Genomic DNA, 24730 nt, shown 5'->3' on the forward strand with positions numbered 1-24730 from the left:
CGCTAGTAGATGCCATAGTTAAGTAGTGTTTGAGTTGGTGTGGGTGGGGGAGGAGATATAATTATAGATAGTCGATAACCGATAATCAATGATCAATCAGTTATCAACGTTCAGTTAAATTCTAAACCGTAGCACGTAAATGATGAAAAAGACTCTCATGTTCAAATGGCTAAGGATGATATCCTTGTGGATACTGGGGGGTGAGTGGGTATTGATTATCGATAATCAATTATCGATTATAGATAATCAATAATCGATAATCGATAATCAATGTTAAAAAATTTATAGGCCTACGCAACCGACAAAACTGGGAATCGCTAAGGATGATTCCTTCTGGGTATGGGGGGGGGGTTTGTGCAGGGAATTAATTATGGCTAATTAATTATCGATCATCAATTATCGATTATCGATCATCAATCATTAGTTTATCAATATCCAATGTTTAAAAATGTATAGACCTACGCAACCGACAAAACGGGATATCTGCATTAATTTGAAAATATGATTTTCTCCAAAGTGCTAGAAAAGCACACTCTTTGACCATTTCTATGCACATCGTATCTCTTGCAACCCGAAGGAACGAAATTTGTTTCCGTTTTGGATTTCAACAGCTTAAAATTGACATTTTTCGTAAAATGCACATCAAATATTTTGTTCTGAATTGGAAAATCTCTCTTGGTATAAAATGAAAAATATTTCCGATTTTGGTTGTCAATTTCAAACTTTTTTATATCAATCATCATATCCGTGGGCACGTGGTACTCTATTTTGAAAGCCATCCGAGTCTCCATTTTGACAAACGGATAAAAACAAAAATAGTTTTAACATTGTCATCTATGGAAGAAAAATCACAAAACTGCCTTTTTCTCAAGAAAAAAAAATGGGACTCGAAGATAAATTTTCTTCAAACTCGTTTTTAGAATCTTTATATATGCTTAATAACTTAAAAAAACGAAAAAAAAATCCAAGATGATACTCCATGTAAATGATTTCGTATACGCTAATCCGAACCCAAACCTAACCATTATCCTTCTAATAACCCTAACCCTAACCCTAATCCTAATTTCGTGTAAAATAAGGCCTACATGATGAAGAAATAACCAAACTATATTAGAATATTGGCTCAATTAACTCAATAATAGCCTCATACCCCAACTCTGCCTGCTGCTTTAGCTTCACTCTGGAATCTCTGTTATGGAACTGTGACAGAAGATTGATATGCAACCTCTCAGAGCGTCCGAAGTTTTGTGTCACGTGACCTTGCTCTGTATGGGCTATTTACAGAAAAAAAAAGGCACATACCCTATAGAAGACAAATTTGACACATCTAACCTCGTAAATCAAAAACATTTTCTTTTGGGAATCCCATGTCTTCTATAGGGTAGGTGCCGTTAATTTCTGTAATAGCCCATTAAATGGAAGATTCTTCTTCTAGCAGAATATTCCACTCAGGAACAATCAGGGCATTATGCGTTTGACTTTGTCAGCAGTTGAGTGCACAAAAGTGTCAATAGATAAGATGTAGGATGGAGCAATTTGTTTCAGACACTTGAAAAGAAGAATCAGTGATTATTATCCCATCTCCCGGTCACATCTACATTACCCAATGCCGGTCTTCCATCATTTTGTCAATTGGAATCGTCTTCATAAAGAAGCATAGGAGCAAGCTTGTTTCGCAGGACCTGGATCGCATTATGATATTAAGCATTGAAATTATTCCATACATAACTACAATAGTCAAAATGATGGAAGACAAGAACTTGTCCTTAAAAGGTTGGTCTGAACCCTGGAATTATGAAAACTTTCGGGCCTCATAACTGCTAAATTATTAGTCTAAACAATATAAAAGTATACATTTTTAGAATGGAAATGACTTGATGAATTCATCTGCGAGGTCCAATTTGGGCCAAAATGCTCATTTTTGGAGAAAATCCCAAAAACGGGTTTTTTGGCCCAAATTTTTTCATGCAACGTAACAAAAAAATTGTTTGGCCAAAAAATTTTTTTATTAATTTTTAAAAACTAGATAAAAATATCTAGGGACGGTTTTTTCATTTTTTTGAATTTTGACCAACTTCACCAAAAATATTTGAAATTTGGGCGAAAATCGGGCTTTTTTATGATTTTTTTGAAAATTTTGCATTTTTTGACCATTTTTGGTGCAAATTTCTCAAAGTTGGTCAAAATTCAAAAAAATAAAAAAATGGTCCCTAGATATTTTTATCTAGTTTTTAAAAATTAATAAAAATTTTTTTTTGGCCAAACAATTTTTTTTGTTACGTTGCACGAAAAATTTGGGACAAAAAAACCCGTTTTGGGGGATTTTCTCCAAAATGAGCATTTTGGCCCAAATTGGACATCACAGATGAATTCAGCAAGTCATTTCCAGTCTAAAAATGTATACTTTTATATTGTTTAGACTAATAATTTAGCAGTTATGAGGCCCGAAAGTTTTCATAATTCCAGGGTTCAGACCAACCTTAAAGAGCCAAATAGCATGACGTTAGTCTTCTTAATGTTTTGTGGAATTGTTTTTATATAAACATTGTAAAACATTTACACGACCTTTAAACTGCCCGACATTTAAATGTAGAACATTTTGACAAAAATCAAAACACACATAACACGTTTATAATGGTTTTAAACATTATTATGATTGCTGGTACCTTAACCACTTCTACAACTCATGAGAAGGAATTGCATCCAGCTTGAAAAGTGAGGTGCGATTTTTTGCACATCAAGAAAAAAATCTTAATACCAGGGCTGACTTTAAAATGAGCTGTACCCTACGACGTTGCCACCTCTTCCTGGGGTTTATCCGTGGTTGAGGAATTCGGCGGACACATTAGAGGTTGGGTAGCTTATGGAATTGGTTTCTGTTTTTACTGGCGTAGATGATTGCAGTGATTACTATCAACATGGTGACGAAAAGCAAACAGGCTATTGTTATACCTGCAATCGTACCCGTGGCTATTCCAGCTGTTGATTAAAAATAAAAAAATAGTTAGGCTTTTTCGGACCTAATAATAATAATAATTTTCTTTTGAAGGGTCTTCAAAGTATGACATCAATTATTTTTCAAGGCAAAATTAAATTCGTAAACTCGGCATCACAATTTGAGATATTAAGATTCCCCCGCCCAAAATTCCTAACATATAGACCTTTTCCCTTCTTCCCATCATGCACTATTCCAGGGGGTATGAGTGTCGTTAAATACATCATCTCCCCGGGGGAGTACAGAGTTATGTTCATTACATTCTGGAATACGGACATTTCGGCTGGTGCCTTCATCAGAAGAAAGGAATCACGGATAATGGTGCACGATCCCTAATACCTTTCGACATTTCTATGCCTTATTGACATGGTGTCGTCGCGAACAAAAGTTTCCTGTTATTGAAACCTAACTTTGTGTACATTTTATAGACCTAGAGGTGAAAAAACTAATGACGGGACACGCAGTGGTATACGGTCGGCGTCCGTTTCACTTTTTTCAGACATGAAAATAAAACATAAACAATAATCTCTTACACAGATGTTCTGCATTGCTCCGTAACTGCATCACTATTGTATTCAATAATTACATAATTAGTAACATCGATGGCCTTTACGATAGTCCGTATATATGGAATCAGTATGCCCATATTAAGACAAAATAATTGCAAAGACCACCAGATGTACACGATATATGAGGTTATTTGACTACGTCATTCCCCCCTGGAATAGTGCATGATCGGAAGAAGGGAAAAGGGTCTATAGTACCAACATTTTAATTTTTATAACCGCATATACCAATCTTAGAAAACTTTGCCAATAATCATAATGGAGAGTGGCGGTATTCCAATCTGTACAATATTTCTTCTCTTTTATGAATGCCATTTCCTTGAACTTTTTATGACTTTTACAAATTGAATATATGAATACAAAAGCCACCCAAGTCCATACTTTGGCCAAATTGAGTTAAGCATGGGAAAGTGTTGCTATACATAGGCCTGTCATATGTTTGAAAGAACAACTCAAATTCATCCTCTGTGTCTATTGAGCATGTGAAAAATAGCACGTATGAAAGAATCAACCCAAGTCCATGATTTGAGTCTTGTAACACATTGATTGAAATCCAGTATGTATAAAAGTCCACTTGTAACATCTTCATTGCTGCAGAGTGACTTAAAAAAAAAAATGGGTTTAATCAAGGAAAGTGTGTGGTTTATATTACATGGCAGAATGCTTATCAACATTATACAAACTGTGTGCTTTATTTTGTATTATCTTACTAGTGGTAATATCATTCCAACATTATTGTCTTTGTATATGATTCAAAAAACCACACAAGTCCAGAATTTAAAATGAACCCCACGGAGTCCCTGAAATGCTAATCGTCATACCAAATACAGTTTAACCCACCCATTTGCACGTACAACTTACCATATTGACCAGGTAAATCTAACTGAAGGAATTAAAATGATACACAGGTTTTTTTCTCAAAATCACTTCCCATGGACTTGGGTGGGTTTTGGATTGTATAATTATGAATCATTTGTAAATCGTTCTACTCATATTTTATATTTTATACTGTATTGAATTGTATTTTGAAATCTTATGGTTAAATACCACTAATAGGCCTGGGCGATGCATGGAAATACGACGAGGAACTATGTCTTTGTGTGGCATCTGAAAAGACTGCTAGTTTAAAGTCACTGAAAGTTATAGCCAAATTTGATCATGTTGATGCTTTGAAATAGTATACTCTCAATATATGACATTTTTGATGTAATATTACCAAAATTCACCCGCATGGCGTTGGTTTTTAGTAAATACTGTAACTTTCAGCTTCGAGGGCGCACTCCCATTCAAACGTGTTTACGGTTCAGTGCGTTAAAACAAGAAAAGTCTCAGGTCAACCTGTATTGAGCTGTTGATCATTTGGCATCTAAATCATTCTATTTTCACCTGATATGGTGGCGTTTAACTGTGACGGTTCTGCATTTGAAATTGGGGTTGGAAAATACCTTCCCCTAAATAACAGCTAATAACAGTATTGCGAACCTTCAGCATCCATGGTTCGATGTAGAGAGTCTTTCCTATTCAGAGGAAATATTGCAATTACACACCTTATTGCCTTTTAACAGTAACCAATGACACTAGCACGTAATTCCAGTCAAGCACCAATCTTTAATCCTATTGTTGAAGAGGATAATAAGCTTATACTTATGTATAACATTAGTAAAAAGCTTAAGTCTTTGTTTGCTTTGGCTAAATCCTGTTCAAGTGGTGGGCTAACCAACAATTAACAATGAGAGGACATTCCTGAACCTCGTTCAGTTGGGGGTGATTTGAAGTGACCGCCAATTATGACCATTTGATATTTAATACCAGCAATGTGGAAAAAAAGAAATAATGAAGTGCCAAAATAATGTACCCATTTACGGAAGGAGCAAAGTTTAAGAAGTTATAACTCCGCTTCTGCAGTACGAATGTCAGCGGCGAATGTCAGGTTATTTATTTCCCAGTCTTTAAAAAAATGCAGGCAGAGGTGGGAATCGATCTCGGTACCTCCCGGTTAAAAAGCACTGTGCAAAACCACTAAGCCAACTAAATATCTGTTGTGAGATGCTTGACATTAATCTTTGATATTGCTTAATGGAACAAATCGCGGAATTAAATTAGTAATAAAAGAAGTATATAGATTCTTATTTAGCGGTCAAATTGGATAAAAGGGGAAATATTTGTCCCTGCTCTGAAGAAAATATAGGTTAGAAAATTATCAAATAAATTTAAATTAAAAATTGAGATTTTATATTTATTTCTTTCACGAGGCGGCATTATCACAGACAAACACTGTATAAGCTAAAAACTCGACCCTCATCACTAGATGCTGTCATAACTCAATGGTAGAGCATCAGACTGCTGATGTCAATATCGTTGGTTCGAGTCCTTCTGCCAGCAATGGTTATATTTATGATTTTAATGCTACGCTACAATTTGTTCAATTTTTTCGTTTATTTATTTATTTATTTATTTATTTATTTATTTATTTATTTATTTATTTATTTATTTATTTATTTATGTTTATTTATGTAAAAAATTTGATATATTTGAAAGAGGTATTTGAGCAATTGACATTTTGATTTTATAATCCTATGGGGTCATTTTGAATCCCCACCCCTCCCAAATTGCCAAACGCACAACACCTATGAGTTTGCATCATACATGTCATCATCATAAAAAACATTCTATGTATACCTGACGCCGCACAGTGACATCGCCCCGATATCTTCATAGTAGAAATCGCCATGGTAGGTTGAATCCACAGCCACCCATGACCATTTTATTCGGACCTTATGAGATGCATATTATTAGCGAAGTGACCTGACTAAGGCTACTGACATAGACGGGGTAATTGATTTCTCGCTCTGTGAGCAAGCTTGTATACGACATTGCGGTCAATGGATATACTCTCTCCACTTGAGTGAGTGCCGCTATAGCCTGCTGCGCGCTGTAGTCCATACAAGACCAACGCAATATAAAATTGAGAGTCTTGGTCAAATTTTGAGTTCAAAGCCCACGGCCAATTTTCAAAGCGCACGCTAACGACTATAATATCTGTTCAACACGTATTTTCAAGTGTATGAGACCACATCTGGTTTCTTGAGAAAAATTCATTTACGGGAGATATTCATCATTTTCTAACTCAGTATCCGAAGATTTTCGTCTGATATCAAAATCGTGCATAGCAATTCACGTGTATCGATCCCGTGTATTCATTTTAATGTCACTGCTGCACCAAATAATTATTAGCCAGGCGATGTCGGTGTGCGCCGGCAACTTGACTACTATACAAAAAAATAGTATCACATCTTTCCTGCTCAATCAATATATTATAATACTTGCAAATAGATCATAGTTTACTAATCTAATCCTGTAATATAGACCTGTTATATCACCTCCGTATATATGTGATCATTGTATACATGGTTTGTTATGGTAGGGATTAGCGTCCGCTCTCTGTAATGTAATGTAAATGAAGCATATTGATATGCAGGAAGAATCGATCAGGGCGCCATCTATTAGGGAAAGATAAACACTATTCAAAATATCAATAGACAAGAATAAAGGGATGTAGAGATTTGTAATTGAGTCATGCATGATTTAACAGAAGGTTCTTTCCAAACCCCAAACGTAATGGAATATGAGAAAATTCCGCCCGAAATTAGCGATTTTCCCATTGCAAACTGTGTGATAGATAATTAGTGGTGTTGAGCCTTATGTTATCTTTAATTTAAAGTGTTTGCAAGTGTCCCCAATAAGTAGACCTTGGTGCATGTTCGGGATTCCCCTGTTAGATGTATTCCTCCTGCAATCAACCAATCAATTAATCAGTAAATCAACTAACTAATCAATCAATCAATCAAATACAAAATAATACATTTGATCGCGGAAGATGCTTCACTTCAAATTGAAGTTTCTCGGGTGAAGTGTGATTTTTGTGGAATAAAAAGTATGTGATGAGAAAAACGTCTGCTCTTTTACCTGGAATGACAATGAAATTTGACTATAAATGGGTGTTTTTGCTACACTTCTTCCCTTAAATCGATCAACGAATTGGATCATTCTGCTAAAAAAGGTTGTAGCTTTAACACCCAAAAATTTCAGTTGTGAACTAAAGTTCAATTCTTTATGTATTTGATTACCAATACACATGAACGTCGTGCTAAATAGGATATTTGATACATCACCTTGTAAAGATGCACAGCGAACCTCTACATCCCCGCAACCATAAGATTTTGATTGGCGGTAACACTCCCACAAATAAGTCCTTTCACCGTCACATGTAAGCTGCCAACCTGTCCCAATACTTTCTCCATAAAATGCGTTTTTCGTGAAATCGAAGGAATGGTTATAGCCAAGTTGCTGACAAGCCAAGTCAGCCACGTCGGACGAAAATTCCCTATCACAGACCGTTCCCCATTCGCCGTTGATGTAAACATCTAGGCGACCCTCCGATGGAGATGTACCACCACTCAGACGAACGTCAAATTTATCTACATGATAAAATGAAAGGAACATTATTATTGATAGCTAAGCAATGATCAAAATGATAGCAGTCATTTTATGTCAAATATAATGGAGATACTTTGTTAAATTGCTGCCCACAAAATATGTTATTTATGCAAATAACCACTAAGTATGTCATTTTGGCAATTTGTATACAAAGCAAGTTGATATTGAGCCACAGATGGTCACAAGTAAGGTTCCTAAAACTTCCCATTAAGACAATTCTCCATTGAGTGATGATGTATTGTGCATGTACTATCAATCAGTACAATAAGCTATTGTATTTAACATCCACACTACCCCTGTGGAAGATTTAGCTAAAGTCTTCCACAGAGGGAGTATGAGTTTCGAATAGAATAGACAGTTGGGTAACTTCTATTAAATACTCACTGCAGTTGTGGGAGAGATAGGTACAGCCATAATAAAGGGGAGTATGGCTTTTAAAATGATTAACCCTGACCAATTACATTTGAAAAACATACTCCCCTGTGGAAGATGTTTTCAAAATATGGGTAGTGTGGATTTCAAATGGAATAGCCCAATGGGACTTGAAGCCACATGAAACATTTATCCTAGAACCATCTTTCCCATCTGAGATCATATCTGCAAAACTGTTTCATCAAAACAGCTGTGTTTTTGTATAGTTTGTTGTTGTTGCTGCATATGATAGCAGGATGCTGGTTTTTGAACCATATCACAAGTTGGGTCTACTTTCTCTTGAAACTCCATCGTAATAGAATGTAATTTAGGTCAAGGAAAAATGTCTAACCATTCAAGGGTTTAAAAAAAGAGGGCCAGTGGATTGATTTTGTTTAGGTAATAGATATATATCAGAGAACGAATTCAAGAAAAATACAAAATTCTATACACCACTTGACATCATTGTTTTTTAACTATGCCTTATTGACATGGTGTCGTCGCGAACAAAAGTTTCCTGTTATTGAAACCTAACTTTGTGTACATTTTATAGACCTAGAGGTGAAAAAACTAATGACAGGACACGCAGTGGTATACGGTCGGCGTCCGTTTCACTTTTTTCAGACATGAAAATAAAACATAAACAATAATCTCTTACACAGATGTTCTGCATTGCTCCGTAACTGCATCACTATTGTATTCAATAATTACATAATTAGTAACATCGATGGCCTTTACGATAGTCCGTATATATGGAATCAGTATGCCCATATTAAGACAAAATAATTGCAAAGACCACCAGATGTACACGATATATGAGGTTATTTGACTACGTCATTCCCCCCTGGAATAGTGCATGATCGGAAGAAGGGAAAAGGGTCTATAGTAACAACATTTTAATTTTTATAACCGCATATACCAATCTTAGAAAACTTTGCCAATAATCATAATGGAGAGTGGCGGTATTCCAATCTGTACAATATTTCTTCTCTTTTATGAATGCCATTTCCTTGAACTTTTTATGACTTTTACAAATTGAATATATGAATCCAAAAGCCACCCAAGTCCATACTTTGGCCAAATTGAGTTAAGCATGGGAAAGTGTTGCTATACATAGGCCTGTCATATGTTTGAAAGAACAACTCAAATTCATCCTCTGTGTCTATTGAGCATGTGAAAAATAGCACGTATGAAAGAATCAACCCAAGTCCATGATTTGAGTCTTGTAACACATTGATTGAAATCCAGTATGTATAAAAGTCCACTTGTAACATCTTCATTGCTGCAGAGTGACTTTTGAAAAAAAAAATGGGTTTAATCAAGGAAAGTGTGTGGTTTATATTACATGGCAGAATGCTTATCAACATTATACAAACTGTGTGCTTTATTTTGTATTATCTTACTAGTGGTAATATCATTCCAACATTATTGTCTTTGTATATGATTCAAAACACCACCCAAGTCCAGAATTTAAAATGAACCCCACGAAGTCCCTGAAATGCTAATCGTCATACCTAATACAGTTTAACCCACCCATTTGCACGTACAACTTACCATATTGACCAGGTAAATCTAACTGAAGGAATTAAAATGATACACAGGTTTTTTCTCAAAATCACTTCCCATGGACTTGGGTGGGTTTTGGATTGTATAATTATGAATCATTTGTAAATCGTTCTACTCATATTTTATATTTTATACTGTATTGAATTGTATTTTGAAATCTTATGGTTAAATACCACTAATAGGCCTGGGCGATGCATGGAAATACGACGAGGAACTATGTCTTTGTGTGGCATCTGAAAAGACTGCTAGTTTAAAGTCACTGAAAGTTATAGCCAAATTTGATCATGTTGATGCTTTGAAATAGTATACTCTCAATATATGACATTTTTGATGTAATATTACCAAAATTCACCCGCATGGCGTTGGTTTTTAGTAAATATTGTAACTTTCAGCTTCGAGGGCGCACTCCCATTCAAACGTGTTTACGGTTCAGTGCGTTAAAACAAGAAAAGTCTCAGGTCAACCTGTATTGAGCTGTTGATCATTTGGCATCTAAATCATTCTATTTTCACCTGATATGGTGGCGTTTAACTGTGACGGTTCTGAATATGAGAAAATTCCGCCCGAAATTAGCGATTTTCCCATTGCAAACTGTGTGATAGATAATTAGTGGTGTTGAGCCTTATGTTATCTTTAATTTAAAGTGTTTGCAAGTGTCCCCAATAAGTAGACCTTGGTGCGTGTTCGGGATTCCCCTGTTAGATGTATTCCTCCTGCAATCAACCAATCAATTTATCAGTCAATCAACTAACTAATCAATCAATCAATCAAATACATAAATAATACATTTGATCGCGCAAGATGCTTCACTTCAAATTGCAGTTTCTCGGGTGAAGTGTGATTTTTGTGGAATAAAAAGTATGTGATAAGAAAAACGTCTGCTCTTTTACCTGGAATGACAATGAAATTTGACTATAAATGGGTGTTTTTGCTGCACTTCTTCCCTTAAATCAATCAACGAATTGGATCATTCTGCTAAAAAAGGTTGTAGCTTTAACACCCAAAAATTTCAGTTGTGAACTAAAGTTCAATTCTTTATGTATTTGATTACCAATACACATGAACGTCGTGCTAAATAGGATATTTAATACATCACCTTGTAAATATGCACAGCGAACCCCTACATCCCCGCAACCATAAGATTTTGATTGGCGGTAACACTCCCACAAATAAGTCCTTTCACCGTCACATGTAAGCTGCCAACCTGTCCCAATACTTTCTCCATAAAATGCGTTTTTCGTAAAATCGAAGGAATGGTTATAGCCAAGTTGCTGACAAGCCAAGTCAGCCACGTCGGACGAAAATTCCCTATCACAGACCGTTCCCCATTCACCGTTGATGTAAACATCTAGGCGACCCTCCGATGGAGATGTACCACCACTCAGACGAACGTCAAATTTATCTACATGATAAAATGAAAGGAAAATTATTATTGATAGCTAAGCAATGATCAAAATGATAGCAGTCATTTTATGGCAAATATAATGGAGATACTTTGTTAAATTGCTGCCCACAAAATATGTTATTTATGCAAATAACCACTAAGTATGTCATTTTTGCAATTTGTATACAAAGCAAGTTGATATTGAGCCACAGATGATCACAAGTAAGGTTCCTAAAACTTCCCATTAAGACAATTCTCCATTGAGTGATGATGTATTGTGCATGTACTATCAATCAGTACAATAAGCTATTGCATTTAAAATCCACACTACCCCTGTGGAAGATTTAGCTAAAGTCTTCCACAGAGGGAGTATGAGTTTCGAATAGAATAGACAGTTGGGTAACTTCTATTAAATACTCACTGCAGTTGTGGGAGAGATAGGTACAGCCATAATAAAGGGGGAGTATGGCTTTTAAAATGATTAACCCTGACCAATTACATTTGAAAAACATACTCCCCTGTGGAAGATGTTTTCAAAATATGGGTAGTGTGGATTTCAAATGGAATAGCCCAATGGGACTTGAAGCCACATGAAACATTTATCCTAGAACCATCTTTCCCATCTGAGATCATATCTGCAAAACTGTTTCATCAAAACAGCTGTGTTTTTGTATAGTTTGTTGTTGTTGCTGCATACGATAGCAGGATGCTGGTTTTTGAACCATATCACAAGTTGGGTCTACTTTCTCTTGAAACTCCAACGCAATTTGGGTTCGGTTGTTATTATTATCTTGGTGGTTTTTTTTCGGCCGTCCAGATTTCGAGTGAGTGTCCATTGACCCATGAATCTCCTTTTTTCTCAAATTATATCGAACAGATCCCTCGTCAATATTCAATAATCTTGCAATTTCACGGTTAGATTTTCCTTCACTATGATATGCTTCAATCATTCCCTTCTGGTGATCGGTAATTTTTGGCATTTTGAGCCTGATCTTATGTTAAAACTGAACAATTTTGGAAGTCGAAATTAAACTATAATGCGCTGCTAGATATGAAATCCCTGTAGTGAGGCTGCATAATATTAACTGAATGGAAGTTATCTCTTTTGCATCGTGGCAAATAACATAATCGCATAACAATTACTAATCCGTTGTAATCAAGGGATACCTTTATTCCTCTAGTATCACAATTCATAACCTTGATCATTTGTTATGCATCACATGTTTTAAAAATAGTTCAAATACCCCGGGCGTCATCTGTGGTCGTCAAGGACTGACGTCATAACTAGCTAATTAAGCATAGCGCCGCCACTTTTCCTATGGGGATTTTGTACAGGTTTTTCATGAGATCATAAAAAAGTTAGTTTCGTTATTTTCCAGGAATGTTTTGATGTTGAAAAGTTTATTAAAACTGATTAAAGGTATTATAGATGATATTGAAGTAAATAAATAGGTTTCAAGTTATTAGTATTTTCTAAAAATTCAACAATTGTTACTGCGGAAAGACATTTCGTCGGCAGAGTATATGTTATAAATTCGTCCTACATAATGGATGTGTTATTTAAACATATTCCTTAAAACTTTATAAGCTTCTTGTGGGCTCTTTTCTGGGCGTCAGTTTGCACGGCAGTCACGCACTGCTTGCGCATTGCTATTAAAGCAATTAGCTTCCGGAGAAGCAAAAGTAGTCATGTGATGAATTATAAAACAAAACTGGCAAACATGTGTTTGCGCATTTCCGCGCATGTGCAGATAAACCAAAACTTGCGTCCACAAAATGTTAATCAACATTATACTGATAAGTACCATTTTGATGCAGCCAGAATACACACATGAGTGCAATTTCAGTTGCAAAATAGTAAAATATTTAATACATCACCTTTTAAAGTTGCACAGCAAGCCCCTATAGTATTTCTAGTATTGCAATGATGTTGTTGGCGGTAACACCTCCTTAAAGAAGTCCTATTACCGCCACATGTAAGCTGCCAACCTGTCCCAATACTTTCTCCATAAAGGGCGTTCTTCGTGAAATCGAAAGAATAGTTATATCCAAGTTGCTGACAAGCTAAGTCAGCCACGTCGTAAGAAAATGCATAATCACAGACCGTTCCCCATTCGCCGTTGGTGTATACATCTAGGCGACCCTCCGATGGAGATGTACCACCACTCAGACGAACTTCAAATTCATCTACATGATAAAATGAAGTGGGAAAAATTATTGATAGCCAAGCAAATGAAAGCAGTAATTTTTTGGTTAAATGGTTAAATTTCTGCCTACAAATATGTCACTTGTGCATATAACCAGTAATTGTTAATGTCATTTTGAAATTTTCAAAAATATCCGTTACCCATATTTCACATTTGTTCACAGAAAGGGTATTTTTGGAGATTAAGAGATAATTTGAGCCACACACGGCCGCAAGTAAGGTTTCAAAAAGTCTTCATTGAGTAATGATGCAATAATTGTGCGTATGTAGTGACTTGAAGTCATAAAAAGTTTAACATTTATTCTGTAACCGTTTTATTTGTACATGTTAGATCATACTCTTTTGAAGAAAACAGTTCTGTTTGTTTTTTAGCAATTGATAGCTAACAGCTGATTGTTGAAACACATTTAAAATATCACAACAAGTTCGTTGTTTTGTGGGACCGCTTTTTCTAGCTTTTCTGCATTGTAATGATATGTTACGTTAGGTCAAGATACAAGTTGTTGTAATAGAAATATGTCAGGGAACAAATTCGACAAAAAATGTCGTCCCCATGTCGTTTTATGGGGGATATCCCTCACCTAATCCCAAGAGAAGAAATATTATAAATAAAATGAAAATTAATCGTTTCATATTTATACATGCTTAAAATGGCTTAAATCTTTATAAGCTTATTGTGGGCTACTCGCTGGACGTCAATTTGCAAGGTGGTCTTGCTTTCTGAGCAAATTACCTTTCGGAGAAGCACAGGTAATCATGTAATTACCGCTGTAGCAAGAATGGACTTCGTTGTGAGCACACTGCCATAAGGTGGTCTCTGTACCGTCGCATTTAACAAACCATCTTGGCCCGACTACTCCTGGGGCGCTAGTAGGATATGTAGCTTCAACGGACATAATATAGCCAAGTTGCTTGCAAGTCAAGTCGGCAATAGTGCGTGATGAAGATTCACGATTACAGACTATCCCCCATTTACCCTGGAAAAAAACTTCTAGAAGACCTTCCGATGGAGACGGTCCATTTGTCAGGCGGACTTCATACGCATATGCCTCTAAGGGATAAATTAATGGACGAAAAAAGTTACGGTTAGCAAGATTATTGAATTAGTGCCTTTTAATCAATCTAAATTCAATTAGTCCAGCCGAACTTTGGCTGCACTATTGTTTCTCAGTGGTTACTTCTTTTTAGTTCAGTCGAGCTTCGGCTGGACTATTATTTTTCAGCGGCTTCTTCTTCTTCCTGATATAATTGCTTTAACTCCTTAATTATTTGACCGATAATAACTAAACTTAAGCAAAAGCTTCACTACCCCTGACTTTATGGGAGGTTATTTTTAGTGGTGTTGCCTAATGTCCTCTAGCTTTCATAAAGGTAGAACTGCCGCCTCAAGGTCCCTTCCCTGCATATTGTATCCAATAGTAACATCGTACATGAATGTGCTTGCTAAACGTGTAAATATCTTTTACATAGCATGGTGTGGGTCTACATGGATCTGCCACGCAGCCTTTCGGATGCTGACTTTCTCTAATACCTACCTTTGGCTGTTTTTGTCACTCATACCAATTTTCACCAAAAAACACCCACAAACCACACAAATTTGCCATAATTGGGCGCTTTAATGGGCACTTTTGACCAAATTTGACCAATTGGGTGTATTGGTCACCTCTGAAAACCCACCCATCGATATACCTAAATCGCTGAAAAGGTACCCCCAAAACGGTGGCATATCCCCGTATAGCTTCAACCAGGAAGAACCCATCCGGGGAGTCAATTTTTTGTACGGTGGCTACGTCTTACTCGTTACACAAATTACCTTTTGGTGAAGCACAGGTAATCCTGAAATCATCACGGCAATAGTGGTCTTCGTTGTGAGTACATTGCAGTAAATTGGTCTCTATACCCTGACACGAAACACTCCATTTCGGTTCTGTGGTTCTAGTAGGATCAGGGATTTGACGATGTGTACTTTCAACATAAAACTTATAGCCAAGTTGCTTGCAAACCAAGTCAGCAATTTCAAAGCTTGGATATTCACTACCACATACTATTCCCCATTTACCCTGGATAAACACCTCTAGGCGACCATCCCATGGATACGGTCCATGTGACAGACGGACTTCATATGATGACTCTGCGGATTAAATGGATGAAGAACATAACGATTAGAGAAATTATTGAAGGATTTAGTTGCCCATAGGGTATGATAAAGTACATGTATATTGCTGCAAAGAATTCGGTAAATAACTGGTGCATGAGAGCGTTTGATCTGTAACGTATGCGTTAAGTTTCGCTGTTGTTGTTTTGCATTTATTCCTTATATTTATTTAATTTTTTATTTCACCCACATTTCTGTGGGTGCATGTAAACTCTGCTTTAAGAAATGAATCGGTTAAGTGAGTGGAATGTCACTTGAAACACTGGATATCATATCGTTATGAGCTCGGTAGAAAATCAAAGCCGTCAGTGCTTCAGGCGATTCGTCGATCGCGAGTAGCGATCAATATATTGTATTGTTTGATGGAAATTCATATACTAGTATTGTATTGTTTCATCTGCCAACGTTACAACAGAGGACGACGACGCTTCCTGATTTTTTTTACCAGTGAAAAGTTTATACTTGGATAAACAGAACCCTGTGAGTTCCTAATGGATGAAAAACACAGTCAAATCGTATTCCTTCTACAAATCCTGGAGACTGCGAAACGACCAGACATCATCATCTCAGAATATGCCAAGATAGTAATATGCTACTTTTGAACTGACGGACCATCGGGCATAACCCAATGTAAGAAAGATATGTAAATACAGTGAACTTAATGTGAGAACCGATCACAGTGATGTGAGAACCGCTCTTGAGCCACTCACTACATCCTAATTGAAATAAGAAGCTGGGGTTTCGACCACGTCCCTGCCGAAATGCCTGCACTCGACATATCAAAACGGAAGAGGAAGAAAATAATGGATCATGCGGCAAACAGCCCTGGGATGCAATCTGTCTTCAATAGCAGAAACTCCAGATGATCTCCAGCTATCCAGAAGATGTCCTTAGTACCAAAGCCGGGAAACAATTCAGACGGAAGTGGTCTACTTCTTATATTTTAGTGGTATATCATGATACCCTGTTTCACAAGCGGGTTCAAATCCTAGCTAATTTGTTTCAAGACAGGGAAAATTACTGATAATTTATTTGGCGCGAGATTTGATTTAGTCCTTTCTGATGGCTGTGTCTCTTTCAGACACCCTCCCTCTGGAATCCAAACCACGGTCCGCCCTCTTAACACCCCTTAAGTGGCTTAAAATTTAATTTGGTATGGGCGATTTGCTAAACATCAATTTACATGTTGACCACGCCCTGTTTGCAAAAGTAAAATTACCTTTCGGAGAAGCACATGTATATATGGCATCAAGAACGCAATTTTGGACTTCGTTGTGAATACATTGCGATAAACTGGTCTCTGTACCCTCACATGAAAAACTCCATTGCGGTCTGACTGCTACGGGGGCAGTAGTAGGACGTACTATTTCAACAGAAAAATTATAGCCAAGTTGTTTGCAAGCCAAGTCGCCAATTTTAAAGCGTGATGATCCTTCTCCACAGACCATTCCCCATTTACCCTGGATGAAAACTTCTAGGCGACCTTCCGATGGAGACAGCCCATCTGCCAGGCGAACTTCATATGACTCTAAGGGTTAAATAGATAAAATCATTGTTAGACAAATTATTTTTTTTAATTTCTAAGAAATGTATTAGAAATGGTGGCGCGTAAGCCAAAGAGGTAATTATGCAGGAAAATAAAGTTGAAAATGAGTTTGAGTCAACAACTAAAATTGTAAACGTGAATGGGATTGTTTGTTGCGTTACATAGCATCAGTAGACATGGTAGAGTTGTTGTTGTTGTGTTGTGTTGCGTTTGTTTGTTTATTTGATTGCTTGTTTGTTTGATATCTTTACAACAATGACAACCTTATTAAGACCGCACAGTGGATTGCGTGTACTCTACACTTGCTGTCCGTGGCATAGCTTGGAACTTTGCCAGAGGGGGCAAGCCTGTATGGGACGGAGCCCAAACCCACCAAAAAGGGGTAGGGGCGGGTGGTGCGATGCACCCGTCCACCCATCACCCAAATGAAGAAAAGAGTGCACTTTTAGCAGCCAATATTTTGCCTTGCGTGTATACCTTGCAAAAACACAGAACTATTTGTAAAACGTTATAAACTTAACAGCCTGTTTATGAATTGAATACCTATATCTACAGCCTGTCTCAAAAAAAATTGTGCAAGTAAAAAGCGCCCTCTGTGGCAATTAGAAAATACCCTTGTGACATAATGCTTACATCAACGTCAAGGGCATGATAGTCTTAGCTCTCAAATGCCGTTTAGTCTGTTAAATTTGCTTGTTTTAATCTCGAGATATGCTTACGAAAGGGTAAAATCACAATTCTCGCTATTCACAATAAGGGCGCCGCCAGCGGTTTGCGATGTAATCGTGATGTATCATGGGAAAAGGTCGACATCCAAGTCCGCGCAATACGAATATTACCATGCTATTACATAGGAACACGTGACAATATTTGTTAGTTTGTCAAAATAAAGGTGTTACACGCGAATCGATATGCAATAATACTAAATAATGTGATTTGAAATGTGCACAAGTCATTTTTTCTCTATTGATTTGCGTGTAATCCAAAAATCTAAATTACATGATATCAGAAGGACGTTAATTCCGAATGCAAGTTGGTGTAAGTACTCTCAGCTCCCAAAATAAATATCTGAAAACGTCACTATCCGAGCCCTTAAAGGAATATTTCGTTATCCTAGCATCCTCTTTTTATGACATTTTTCAGTAGATATTTACGAAAACAGCTTATTCCCAAAATTTCAGTTGATTCCGATTTTGCGTTTGCGAGTTACGCATGATTATGTGTATTACACTACTCCATAGACAATGTGTTGTAATTTCGTTCTAGGATTGTTTATGTCTTACATTTTGTGTTTTAGATGGTTGATTTAGTGTTAAGCTCATATCCCTAACTGTGGTAAACACGTAGTAGTGCTTAGAATGTGTTACAAAGTAAATTTAAGCGTTTACAATATGTTGTTAGGCCTAAATATATTTTGGCCAACATTTTGTTGACATTGACACAACAGCAACAGGGTCTTATGATGAGTGGTGCCCTGGTGAAATAGTTTTATTATATTCTTTACTTTTTCTCTTTCCTTCATTGGTAAGTGTTCTTTATACTAGTAAATCAAGCTATGCATGCTCATACAAAGGTGTGCATGGTTTATGGTTATACATGACACTGTAGGGCGAATTTCTCGACGGGTGGCTTATCAATTGGCTTGTCTAGCCTCAAGGCTTAAGAGGTCGTAAGACCAGGCTTAACTGAAAACGTATTTCCCGAAGCACGGCTACCATAGCCTCGAGGCTTCGTTAGCCCGTGGGCCAGGCTTGTAGGATTAGCCCCAGGCTTCAGTAAAATTTGCATTTCTCGAAATCAGTCTTCTGTAGCCGTAGTCGCAAGCCTGTTAGACCAGGCTTACAGCGGCTTTTCTTGGCCCTGCCTCAGAGCAGGTCTTAGGTCGTAAGCCTTGGTCTATTTCAATTTACAAATTATATAAATTGTAACGCAAAGTTTATCTTTCATAGTTTTGACGGTCTTTCAATTAACATGAGTAAGCAGTCGCGTAACTAGGGGGGAGGGGAGCTCTTGCCCCCCCATGAAAAAGGTAAATTAGGCCTACCTCTGTGAGTTATTAATTAACCTCATATTTTAACCTTAAGGTTAAATAAATTGCATTTATCCCACTTTTGTACCATTGGCCTATATGTCACCAGCTTTAATAGCTTAATAGCTTAAATATGGCATTTGTACCATATTTTTTTTTTTCAATCCCACCCCCATGTCAAAAAGAAATCTACGCCAATGTTCCGGGGACACATTCCAAGCAGATCCCATAACTCCTCAGACCCACTCCACCCCTTACAAACCCAAACAGCATGAACGATGCCTGCCCCTCATTTATTATGTTTGCCCCCGCTGTCCCCCACCCCACCCCCAAATGAAAATGTCTAGTTACGCCACTGTGGGTAAGTAATTGTTCAATTTAGTTGAACATTTCAGCATTTTATTTTAGTGTTCATTTGAGTTAATAGTTTTTTTAAGTAGCTGTTGCTATCATAAGACTTACTCATTTTGAATGATGATTTTTTTAACAACGAATATAATTTAAAAAAATTCTTTCATGATGATGATGATGATGATGATGATGATGATGATGATGATGATGATCATCATCATCATCATCATCATCATCATCATCATCATCATCATCATCATCATCATCATCATCATCATCATCATCATGAAGACCTATATGATACCACCTGTCCCTATCCAGGCCTTAATAGTTTGATACTCGTACTTTTCATAAGTAGGCCTATTACAATATAATTTTGGAGTGCCTATATTATACCAGGTTGGACATCAATTTAATACAATAGAAGAAGGACAAAATTGGTAAAGATATAGTAAATATTTGACACGAAACAATAATGCATACAGTATTAAAACTGAATTTACGGATAAGATGCATATAATATTGCTATATCTTCTACTTAAATAATTATAAATATTGTACCAACAGATAACTTCATGTGAGATCTGAGAAGACTACTGATATCAGCAGTAGATAGCACGTTGGTTGCTTTCCTTTTTAGGGAATCGCAGATTCCTTTCCATTAGGCTTACAGTTTTACCCTTTTTGGGATGCAAAGAAAAAATCACGAGTATAAAGCATGGACTCATAAAAAGTCAAGTGGAAATAAAATAATACATAAAAGACACAAAAATAGACACGATTTTCTTGCATCAAGTTGTGTACGGTATAAGCCCAAGCACAAGACCGCGGGTCCAGGCTAGTCTTTGCGCCGGGAACATTGCGACAATGAGACGGCAACCTTGTTAGTACGGTAAACCGTGAGGACCACAGCTTTTGTACATCTACCTCCAACAGCCTATACAATTAAGTCGCTGATTGAAAGGGACGAGGTTGTCAAGCGTTAAGCCTGCAAGGCCACTAATACTAGGTTGAATTTCCGTTGAAGAAATCCGGCTAGAGTTAAGACTCGGGCTTCGAGAGCGGGCTAGGCTTAGTAGCCTCAAGGCCACCTTAAGACTACGGCTTAATAAGACTCCTGTCGGGAAACTCGCCCGTAGTGTCTGTTGAAGATCGTAAGCCAGTTCGTGCAGGTGAGTACAGAGACAAATTGCAGGCAAGGTATGATGGAGCAAAGCCATTTAGGGCGAGTTTCCCGACAGGAGTCTTATTAAGCCGTAGTCTTAAGGTGGCCTTGAGGCTACTAAGCCTAGCCTGCTCTCGAAGCCCGAGTCTTAACTCTAGCCGGATTTCTTCAACGCAAATTCAACCTAGTCTTAGTGGCCTTGCAGGCTTAACGCTTGACAACCTCGTCCCTTTCAACCAGCGACTTAATTGTATAGGCTGTTGGAGGTAGATGTACATAAGCTGTGGTCCTCACGGTTTACCGTACTAACAAGGTTGCCGTCTCATTATCGCAATGTTCCCGGCGCAAAGACTAGCCTGAACCCGCGGTCTTGTGCTTGGGCTTATACCGTAGGCTATACACAACTTGATGCAAGAATATTGTGTCTGTTTTTGTGTCTTTTATGTATTATTTTATTTCCACTTGACTTTTTATGAGTCCAACTTGTATGAATGATACGTCTATGCTTTATACTCGTGATTTTTTCTTTGCATCCCAAAAAGGGTAAAACTGTAAGCCTAATGGAAAGGAATCTGTAATTCCCCTAAAAAGGAAAGCAACCAACGTGCTATCTACTGCTGATATCAGCAGTCTTCTCAGATCTCACATGAAGTTATCTGTTGGTGCAATATTTGTAATTATTTAAGTAGAAGATATAGCAATATTATTATGCATCTTATCCGTAAATTCAGTTTTAATACTGCATGCATTATTGTTTCGTGTCAAATATTTACTATATCTTTACCAGTTTTGTCCTTCTTCTATTGTATTAAATTGATGTCCAACCTGGTATAATATAGGCACTCCAAAATAATATTGTAATAGGCCTACTTATGAAAATACGAGTATCAAACTATTAAGGCTTGGATATAGGGACAGGTGGTATCATATAGGTCTTCATGATGATGATGATGATGATGATGATGATGATCATGATGATGATGATCATGATGATGATGATGATGATCATGATGATGATGATGATGATGATCATGATCATGATGATGATAAAAGAATTTTTTTTTAAATTATATTCGTTGTTAAAAAAATCATCATTCAAAATGAGTAGGTCTTATGATAGCAACAGCTACTTAAAAAAATTCAACTAACTCAAATGAACACTAAAATAAATCGAACAATTACTTACCCAGAGTGGCGTAACTAGACATATTCATTTGGGGGTGGGGTGGGGGAAAGCGGGGGCAAACATAATAAATGAGGGGCAGGCACCGTGTATGCTGTTTGGGTTTGTATGGAGTGGAGTGGGTCTGAGGAGTTATGGAATCTGCTTGGAATGTGTCCCCGGAACATTGGCGTAGATTTCTTTTTGACAGGGGGGGTGGGATTGAAAAAAAAAATATGGTACAAATGCCATATTTAAGCTATTAAAGCTGGTGACATATAGGCCAATGGTACAAAAGTGGGATAAATGCAATTTATTTAACCTTAAAAATTGAGTTTTTAAGGTTAAAATGACCAAATAATATGAGGTTAATTAATAACTCTCAGAAGAAGGTCTAATTTACCTTTTTCATGGGGAGGGGGGGCAAGAGCTCCCCCGCTTCCCCCCCCCCTAGTTACGCGACTGCTTACTCATGTTAATTGTTGAAAGACCGTCAAAAATATGAAAGATACACTTTGCGTTACAATCTAAATAATTTGTAAATTGAAATAGACCAAGGCTTACGACCAAAGACCTGCTCTGAGGCAGGGCCAGGAAAAGCCGCTGTAAGCCTGGTCTAACAGGCTTGCGTAGACTACGGCTACAGAAGACTGATTTCGAGAAATGCAAATGTTACCGAAGCCTGGGGCTAATCCTACAAGCCTGGCCCACGGGCTAACGAAGCCTCGAGGCTATGGTAGCCGTGCTTCGGGAAATACGTTTTCAGTTAAGCCTGGTCTTACGACCTCTTAAGCCTTGAGGCTAGACAAGCCAATTGCTAAGCCACCCGTCGAGAAATTCTGTTAAACATGGTATTTTTAGATCGTTGTTACAATGATTCACTTTTTGTGACCGAACTGAAATATTATTATGGTATTTTCACTACCAAAGAAGAGAAAGTAAATTTCATTTCAAAGTTTTTTTTCCTTATCATTATAAATTATCCTCACATATGCATTATAAACACTGTTATAACCAAGTCCTTGCGACCAAGCCAATTGCTAAGCCACCCGTCGAGAATCAGTTTTCACATGTAAAATATTGATACCAAAAATAGTTGCAAAAACGTAGGAACTTAATATCACATACAAATTTCCCATTGTAAATGTGGTGCAAAGCTGCCGAATTCGACAGGCCTATTTTTGAAAATTAAAATGGATTTACTCAAAAATTGCTTGATGGTAGAATTTTTTTCTTTTCATGGTAGATATCTCCATTTGTTTCAAATCAAATATCTAAAAAAAATTGAAAATCAACCTCCCTTAATGTAGGCCTATAGCTATGTATGGTCAAGTATAGCCATGCATAGCTATGTATGGTTATGTATAGCTATATATGCTCATGTATAGCCATATATAGCTATGTATAGCTATGTATGGTCCTGTATAGCCATGCATAGCTATGTATGGGCATGTATTATAATAGCTATATATGGTCGTGCATAGTCATACATAGCTATGTCAGGTTATGTATAGCTATGTATGGTCATGTATGTAGCCATGCATAGCTATGTATGGTCATGTATGGCTAGGTATGGTCACGTATAGCCATGCATAGCTATGTATGATTATGTATAACTGTGTATGGTCATGTATAGCCATGCATAGCTATGTATTGGTATGTATAGCTATGTATGGTCATATATAGCCATGCATAGCTATGAATTTGCATGTATAACTATGTATCGTCATATGTATAGGCATGTATAGGTAAGTATGGTCATGTATAGCCAATGCATAGCTACATAAGATTATGTATAGCTATGTATTATCATGTATAGCTATGTATGTATTTGGCCGGCATGTACATGCATGGTCATGTATAGCCATGCATAGCTATGTATTGGCATGTATAACTATGTATGGTCATATATAGCCATGTACATGTATAGGTATGTATGGTCATGTATAGCTATGTATAACCATGTATAGCTATGTAATGGCACGTATAGCTACATGTATGCATGTGTATAGTCATACATAACTATGCATGGGCATGTATAGCTATGCATGGTCAAGTATAGTCATCCATATCTATGTATGGTCATGTATAGCCATGTATAGCTATGTATACATATGTATGATCCTGTATAGCCATGCATAGCTATGTATGGGCATGTAAAGCTATGTATTGTCATGAATAGTCATACATAGCTATGTAATGTTATACGCTGCTAGTGAGAGCCTTCTTTCAGAATATATGTACCATATTTGACTGGTATTATTAATACGTACAAGTCATAGCTAAAGAACAACGCATTGTGGATCAACGTCTAGCGTTGTGCCTGTGCGTGGCACACTATAAATCATTGCGCTTTATGATGTAGCCTATAGCAGCAGACTTACCTCCTTGACAAAAGACATGCGGGAAACACACAAGAGCCAAAAAACAAACGTAGATTAACATGATATATGGGTTTGATTTATATTTTGTAAATCTATAACACCAGGAGCGTGTTCATTTATAATAGGCCGATAGCCAGCTTTTCCGTAATTTTTCGTTTAAGTACATGTACTACTGCGAAATCAATATCAAGTTCCGTATACAGCTACAGCAGTGATCGCCGTACGTCAGAGTTTCTAGAATGCTGCTAAAATAAGAAACATTTTAATGCTAATTTATTGCACATTCCAGTGAAGTAATTTTTGTGTTAAAACT

The 24730-nt window shown here is 37.0% G+C and overlaps 1 protein-coding gene across 2 annotated transcripts; it reads right to left on the minus strand.

The window, feature by feature from the left end:
• Window positions 1-372: 372 nt before the first annotated feature.
• Window positions 373-24623, minus strand: LOC140146475 (scavenger receptor cysteine-rich type 1 protein M160-like). 2 transcript variants are annotated; one of them, XM_072168335.1, is made up of 9 exons: window positions 24418-24623; window positions 17000-17308; window positions 15439-15756; window positions 14359-14676; window positions 13298-13606; window positions 11132-11437; window positions 7734-8039; window positions 2480-2979; window positions 377-1765 (listed from the first exon to the last, which is right to left on the minus strand). In XM_072168335.1, exons 1-8 carry the CDS (start codon window positions 24476-24478, stop codon window positions 2846-2848), a joined length of 2061 nt encoding a protein of 686 aa, XP_072024436.1. In that variant the 5' UTR covers window positions 24479-24623; the 3' UTR covers window positions 377-1765; window positions 2480-2845. The 2 variants fall into 2 exon arrangements, with proteins under 2 accessions (XP_072024437.1, XP_072024436.1); XM_072168336.1 differs by lacking the exon at window positions 7734-8039 and having other exon boundaries at window positions 373-1765.
• Window positions 24624-24730: the final 107 nt, after the last annotated feature.

The sequence above is a fragment of the Amphiura filiformis genome, chromosome 2 (assembly GCF_039555335.1).
Source record: "Amphiura filiformis chromosome 2, Afil_fr2py, whole genome shotgun sequence".
Classification (NCBI taxonomy): domain Eukaryota; kingdom Metazoa; phylum Echinodermata; class Ophiuroidea; order Amphilepidida; family Amphiuridae; genus Amphiura; species Amphiura filiformis.

Coding starts and splice junctions, on each gene's coding strand:
- LOC140146475 (XM_072168335.1), bottom strand. CDS start 24,478: ATGTTAATCTACGTTTGTTTTTTGGCTCTTGTGTGTTTCCCGCATGTC. Junction 11,438..13,297: donor TTGCTGTGCAACTTTAAAAG/GTGATGTATTAA, acceptor TTTATCATGTAG/ATAAATTTGACGTTCGTCTG. Junction 8,040..11,131: donor TCGCTGTGCATATTTACAAG/GTGATGTATTAA, acceptor TTTATCATGTAG/ATAAATTTGACGTTCGTCTG.